The sequence below is a fragment of the Micropterus dolomieu genome, linkage group LG01 (genome assembly GCF_021292245.1).
Source record: "Micropterus dolomieu isolate WLL.071019.BEF.003 ecotype Adirondacks linkage group LG01, ASM2129224v1, whole genome shotgun sequence".
In the NCBI taxonomy this organism is placed as follows: Eukaryota; Metazoa; Chordata; class Actinopteri; order Centrarchiformes; family Centrarchidae; genus Micropterus; species Micropterus dolomieu.
In genome coordinates, this window is record NC_060150.1 from 47327256 (window position 1) to 47334438 (window position 7183).

Consider the following 7183-nt stretch of genomic DNA (forward strand, 5'->3'; position numbering starts at 1 on the left):
GATCACATTTCTCCTGTCTTAGCTTCTTTGCATTGGCTTCCAGTAAAATCCAGAATAGAATTTAAAATCATTCTTCTTACCTACAAAGCTCTTAATGGTCAGGCACCATCTTATCTTAAAGAGCTCATAGTACCTTACTACCCCACCAGAGCACTGCGCTCCCAGAATGCAGGGTTACTTGTGGTTCCTAGAGTCTCCAAAAGTAGACTAGGAGCCAGAGCGTTCAGCTATCAAGCTCCTCTCCTGTGGAACCAGGTTCCAGTTTGGGTTCAGGAGGCAGACACCATCTCCACATTTAAGAGTAGGCTTAAGACTTTCCTCTTTGATAAAGCTTATAGTTAGGGCTGGCTCAGGTGAGTCCTGAACCATCCCTTAGTTATGCTGCTATAGGCCTAGACTGCCGGGGGATTTCCCATGATGCACTGAGCTCCTCTCCCCTCTACTTTCTCTCCCTCTGTATGCAACCTCATCCCATTAACTCGTGTTACTAACTTGGCTTCTTCCCTTTCCTCGTTATTAACATTACTGAAATTATCTGTACCATTATTCATTTTCAGTCTGTACTACTACTTTCTGTATATTTGTGTAAATTTTGTGTTGGCTGCCCCCCGTACCCCACAGCCAGATGGCCCCACACCCTGATCCATGTAACTGCTTGAGGTTTCTGCTGCTTAAAGTTTTTCCTTGCCTGCATTGCTTAATGCTTGCTCTTGGTGAGAATTGTTGGGTCTCTGTAAATAATCTAACAGAGTAAGATCTAGACCTGCTCTATATGAAAAGTGAAATGAAATAACTCTTGTTGTGAATTAGCGCTATATAAATAAAATTGAATCGAATTGATTCCATATCCTTCCTTGTAAACAGTCCAGGATTCCTCCAGTGTACGCCTGCTCCTGCAAACATAACTTTACATACAACATTACACAATGTTCTAATATCAACAGCACATATAACTGCTTTGTCCTTATTGTACCCAATTCCTGACATAGCAACTTCACTTTACAGATCTCAGCCTAATATTCAAGGTAGTGCAAAATCAATCAAACTATATTGATAATATTCTATGCTTTGAAACTTTTCTGTGTTAAATGCTGATTAAAACACACATGTATATGTATATGCAATTCTTTGCAGTGGTAAAGTCAGTTTGTGTAAAGGGTAAATAATAGATAATAGAGATAATAGAGTGTCTTTGGAGAGGGGAAAATTAACCTAACTGACAACTTTTTCAAGTTTGTGCTGCTGTTTTACATAACTCATGGAAAAGGGGGGATGATGTGGAAGTTATGCACGCATGAGTGAATGGTTTTACCAGGCAGCACAAGATACATGATGTCACTTTACACAATCAGCAAAAATTATTAATAGAAAGAGCAATCTGGAAAAGCAGACAAATAATATGGTATATTTGTACATCACTACAACATATCATTCTATAAGTTTAGCCTTGGATGATGAGAAAGTTTTACTGGGCCTGTTTAAATAGCCTGAGTACTTAGATGGTGATTTGTTGCCACCTATTGGTTTCTTGAATAATTGTTTGGTCTATTCAGATTTTCAGTTGATGCTGAAAACAGCTGATTTGTGGTGGACACATACTATAAATGTACTTTGCTAGAGAGAGTAGATACTTCTCTGTATATTCTCTTTTCAAAGACAAAAAAATAATTGTAACTCAATTATTTGCTCAACCCTTCAGCCTGTTTCTCGTTTCTATTTAACTCTTTTAACCCTGAGTGTAAATTTGCTGTCCCCTCAAAATAACACCACACAGCCATGTCTAAACCGCTGGCAACAAAAGGGAGTACACCTTTAAGTGAAAATGTCCAAATTGGGCCCAATTAGCCATTTTTTTAAAAGTGTATCACCTATATTTACTTTTCATGAGTCAAGCTTAAAACAGTGGATATTCGCATTTTTAAATGAATAAAAACTGAATTTAAATTATTCCTCTGGAATGCAACAATCCACAGTATTCTGCTGTTGTGAAGGCTCAGAGAGTCTCTTCTAGAAACCAAGGGGCTTGTGCCCAACAGAACCTTCATAACCTAAATTTCCATTGCTGAACTTAAGGCCATACTGAACACCAAAGTTCAGTATGAAGAACCTGAGATTCTCCCATTGTCAGAGCTCTACTTTTACAAGTTTTCATGCATCAGTACCAAACTCTCAGAGAATCTGCGGTCTGCCGTTGACTTTCATTAAATTAAAATTGGGCTGATTTATACACATCTTGCACTTTACTGTAACTACACTGTAATTTTTATTCCGTCTCATTCTCTTTTTAAATCATATTCACATGTGAGTTTTTACATTATATTTTTATATTGCCTTGTGTTTCTTTTCTTAATGCCTGCTATGTCTTATGTAAAACACTTTCAGTTTCCTTGTTGGTGAAAGGTGTTAAACAAATAAACCTGCCTTGCTTATGCAGGATTATCTAAAAAGAGAACCTGTTTTTTTATCATGTTTACAATCAACTGTTGACCAATCAGCTTCTGTCACTTCAAAGTAGGAGGTCAAATATAAGTAGCAATGCATTGATCCCTATTTGCATAAGAGAGTTTTCTTCAGTTGCTAAAGCAGGAGAACAATTACAGGTACAGTAGCTTTCTTAATTCCTGATACCGAGATGCAAGAGTGTGATATAGCAGAGACCGATACATACTGTTTGTGTTCCTGTGATTTAGAAGATGTTCATTGTTTTTAAAAATAAATTAATTCACTCAACATATCCAGTTTTTCTCCTGTCAATTCATGCTTATTATTCTTTCCTCCTTATATTCAAGTCATGAGGCTTCTCTGTCTGCTGCTGCTGGTCTGCTTGGCTGGTTGTTGTGCTTCCAGATCAAGAGACTGGGCTCGTGACGGTGCCTCCATGTTTGCCGACCTCACTGTGCCTGAATTGAAAGCTGTCCAGGCCTACCTGCATGGTATTCCAGAGCTGGAGCTCACCGACGCTCATAGCAAGACTCTGAAGAAGAACATCATCTTACTGATAGAACTCCATCTGCCAAGGAAGCATGAAGCCCTGAGAGCTCTAGACCATGGACAGGCCAAACCTCCACGTCAAGCCCGTGTGATCATCCAGTTTGGGAATCAGACCAGGCCCAACATCACTGAGTTCATTGTGAGTCCTCTGCCATCCCCAAAGTCCCACGAAGTAAAGACGTTCAAGGGAGATTTGCCTATCCAGTTTGAGTCGAGGCCTATTACTGATGTAGAGCAGAACCACATTAATGACTTCCTCGAGAAGATCACATCTACGGCTCACAAACTTCTGTTTGAGACCACAGGGGAGTTTTCCTTTGCTAACTGCACTGACCGCTGCCTAATGTCCTCAGACACATCTCCCCGTGGGCTGGGTCCAGGTGAGAGGAGAAGCTGGATGATGCTGCAAAAGTCTGTGGAAGGTCACTTCCTGCACCCAGTTGGGTTTGAGGTACTGATCAACCACCAGGACCTGGATCCAGAAAGGTGGACTGTTGAGAAGGTCTGGTATAACAACATGTACTTTGACAGTGTTGAGGAACTGGTAGAAAAATATGAATCAGGAGGTGTGGAGAAGGTCAAACTAGCCGATCATGATTTCAGTGATCTCTACTCTACTTACATCCCCCGGGGTCAGACCAACACTCCCACTAACATCCATGGGCCAAAACTTGTGGAGCCCCAGGGGCCTCGTTACAACGTTGATCGCAATTTTGTAGAATATGCTGGATGGTCCTTCGCCTACCGAGTTCGCTCATCAGCTGGACTTGAAGTCTTTGATGTCCGTTTTAACGGAGAAAGGATTGCCTATGAGATCAGCATCCAAGAAGCTGTTACCTTCTATGCTGGTGATACTCCCACTGCAATGCAAACAAAGTTCATCGATTCTGGCTGGGCAATGGGCAGCTCAAACTATGAGCTGGCGCCTGGAATCGACTGTCCAGAATTTGCCACCTTTGTTGACCTTTACCACTACTTTGACACGGACAAACCCGTGCAATACAAAAATGCACTCTGTATTTTTGAGATGACAACTGCTATGCCTCTGAGAAGACATTTCAACTCCAACCCTGGGGGGGGATATGACTATTATGGAGGGCTGGAAAACACAGTGCTGGTAGTGCGAACAGTCTCAACGGTTGACAACTATGATTACATCTGGGACTTCCTCTTCTACCAGAATGGAGTGGTGGAGGTAAAGTCCAGCTCTACCGGATACCTCTACACAACTTTCTTTACACCTAACGGACTTCACTTTGGTACCAAGGTGCATAATTATGTGCTGGGTAACCTGCACACACACCTCTTCCATTATAAAGTGGACCTGGATATTGCTGGTGAGTATTATGGTACAATCATGTAGATTTTATGGCCCATTTTAAATCACATTGACCATCTGTACTCAATACTGGCAAAATTCAAGATCAGTGAAGAATCCACCACAGTAGGCTATCCTATGAAAAACGGCCATATTGGATGATTCTGCAACTCGTTATGTTTAGCATGTCCTTCATGGAACAAGGTGGAAAGTAAGGGTATAATGGGTCAGATTTTCAGGTGTTGGAGATCAAAGTTCATCCTGTCATAGACAGTTCATCCTCACAAAAGACCTCTAACTTTAACAAAAACTCTTTCTTTTCACTGTGACACAGGTCGAGAGAACAGCTTTGAGACAGTGGATCTGAAATTTGTCAACTTCACAAATCCCTGGAGCCCGAAGAATTTCATCGTCCAGTCTAAACTCCACAGGACTGAGCACAAGACCGAGCGATCTGCTGCTTTCAGTTTTGGTGAAAAGTTCCCTCGCTATGTGCATTTTAACAACCCCAATAAGAAAAATAAATGGGGGCAGCAGAGGGGCTATCGTATTCAGTACAACTCACATGCCGACAGTGTCCTTCCAAGAGGCTGGAGAGAGGAAAATGGCATCAGTTGGTCAAGGTAATCAAATATGCCCCTTATGTGTCTAGAAATTTGGTAGTTAGAATTTGGGGAAAATGTTTAAACCCAAGATGCCATTTCACATGTCTTGTCCATCATCTTATACATATTTTCCTCCAAAATTCAATTCCTGTTGGTTTCTTCTGAAACACCTCCAGTAGAATTTATCCAAAGGTTGCACACATAACATAATTGTTTGTAATGATTGACCCAAAGGAGGATCAGTGAGTTTGAAGTGGTCAATCTCTGGTTTGGGAGATGGGTTAAATCTTGGTTCAAGAGTTACAGTTTGGGAGTCAACAAAGCGTCAACACCCTTTGGGCTATGTAAGTAAAGTGTTTGCACTTTAAGTGAACTTAGGAAAACTGCTGATGTTTCTAAACACCCAGGGGGGTTAACTGGTAGAATATGTTCTGTTTGACTGGATGAGACAAACATGTCGGTTGGACACAATTAAAAGAAGGCCAACTTTTGAAATGACAAACTGACAGAGTGAGAGGTGCCTTTTCTCTGTATTAATTATTTTCCAGTTAGACGTCACAGTTACAGATAGTATGAAACACTGACTGACTGGTGAACTTTTTCTCCGCAGGTATCCTCTGGCTGTGACCCGTCATAAAGACAGTGAAGCCACCAGCAGCAGCATTTATGCCCAGAATAACCCCTGGGAACCCGTTGTGTCCTTTGAGGACTACATCAGCAACAATGAAAACATAGTCAACCAGGTAAAGTGAACATTTAAACAGAGAGTGGGGTGGCAGTGGTGCAATGGATAAGTCTATGCCTTTGGACCCTTATGACCCAGGTTCAATCCTCCACTGTGACCCATCCACCATTGTGTCCCTGAGCAAGACACTTAACCCCTCTAACTAATGTAGTGATGATAAAAGTCCCTTTTTTACTGATGCAAGGATTCTTTGAAATGTGGTTAACATTTGGGGGTGTGGTGTTTTTCTTAGAGGTTATGTTAGTACGTTAAGATTGCTCTTCCTAAAATTTGTTCATTTCTGGTCACTCTCCATCATGGTAACTCATGAATGCTGACACTTTCAAAAAGATAAAAATCACCTGTGATATGTCCCACTCTAACTAATGTACTGTTTGCTCTCCTGTGTGCAGGACCTGGTGGCCTGGGTGACAGTCGGCTTCCTGCATGTGCCTCACTCAGAAGACATCCCCAACACGACAACACCCGGTAACGCAGTGGGCTTCTTGCTCCGACCCTTCAACTTCTTCAAAGAAGACCCTTCAGTGGCGTCCAGAAGCACCGTCATCGTCCGGCCGGGAAAGGACAACAAGCTCAAGATCCAGAGATGGACACCAGAGGTCATAGGTCACTGTGTGACAGACAAGCCATTCTTTTACAATGGCACCTATGCAGAAGTCTAGTTTTGTTTTAAGTGTTTTAGCACAAATGAAATGTTTGCTTAATTTGGAATTCACAGTGAAGATCTCATGACTGCTGTATGTACATTTAGCCAGATTTATTCCCAGTAATTTATTCCAACAATGTCACAAACTTTTGAGAATTTTTTGAAATATCTGAATTTGGGAAAAACTAAATCTATGTGTAGAAAAATGATTAAATAAAGAAGATGAACATTTTAAAAAATGAATTATTGATAGCCTATTCTGTGAACATTTTTTCATAAGAGATTATATAGCTGTTCATATTTAATTTAAAATCATATTTTATATAGAAATTGTTTTAAAAGTCGTACACATGTGTGACATATTCCACATCTTTCTCAAATCTTTCCTGCTGCGTCAAAAGAAGAAAAACATGGATTTATAACCAAAATCATACACATAGTTAATCTTAATGTTAAAATTAATGTACTGCAAAAAAACACACATATAACCTGGCAGGGGAGAAGATGAGATGGTGTGGGGCATGGCGGGCTTTGTGAGCTCCTGGAATCCCATGTTGGGTCTCCATGGCTGAGGTTTAGCAGCAGGAAGCAAACAGGATGCCTGATATACTGTATCCACCTTGCTTGTGGTAAACGTCTGGCCCTCAGCATGTTTTTCTTGCCCCCAGGATGGGAATGTTTTAACTGGAAAGATAACAGGCTTTTGCAGAGCAAACTGCCTGATTCTGGATCCTTCCCTGTAAACAGTCCAGGATTCCTGCAGAGTACGCCTGCTCCTGGAAACCTAACTTTACATACAACATGACACAATGTGCTGAATATCAACAGCACATATAACTGTCCTTATTGTGCCCAATTCCTAACTTACAGGATCTCAC

The 7183-nt window shown here is 41.1% G+C and overlaps 1 protein-coding gene across 1 annotated transcript; it reads left to right on the forward strand.

Moving 5' to 3' along the window:
- The first annotated feature begins 2785 nt into the window (after positions 1-2785).
- LOC123968132 (amiloride-sensitive amine oxidase [copper-containing]-like) lies at positions 2786-6321 on the forward strand. The gene is made up of 4 exons (XM_046044659.1): positions 2786-4328; positions 4644-4932; positions 5525-5657; positions 6052-6321. The coding sequence occupies exons 1-4, from the start codon at positions 2792-2794 to the stop codon at positions 6319-6321; spliced, it is 2229 nt and encodes a 742-aa protein (XP_045900615.1). The 5' UTR covers positions 2786-2791.
- Positions 6322-7183: the final 862 nt, after the last annotated feature.

Coding starts and splice junctions, on each gene's coding strand:
- LOC123968132 (XM_046044659.1), top strand. CDS start 2,792: ATGAGGCTTCTCTGTCTGCTGCTGCTGGTCTGCTTGGCTGGTTGTTGT. Junction 4,933..5,524: donor AATGGCATCAGTTGGTCAAG/GTAATCAAATAT, acceptor TTTTCTCCGCAG/GTATCCTCTGGCTGTGACCC. Junction 5,658..6,051: donor ATGAAAACATAGTCAACCAG/GTAAAGTGAACA, acceptor TCCTGTGTGCAG/GACCTGGTGGCCTGGGTGAC.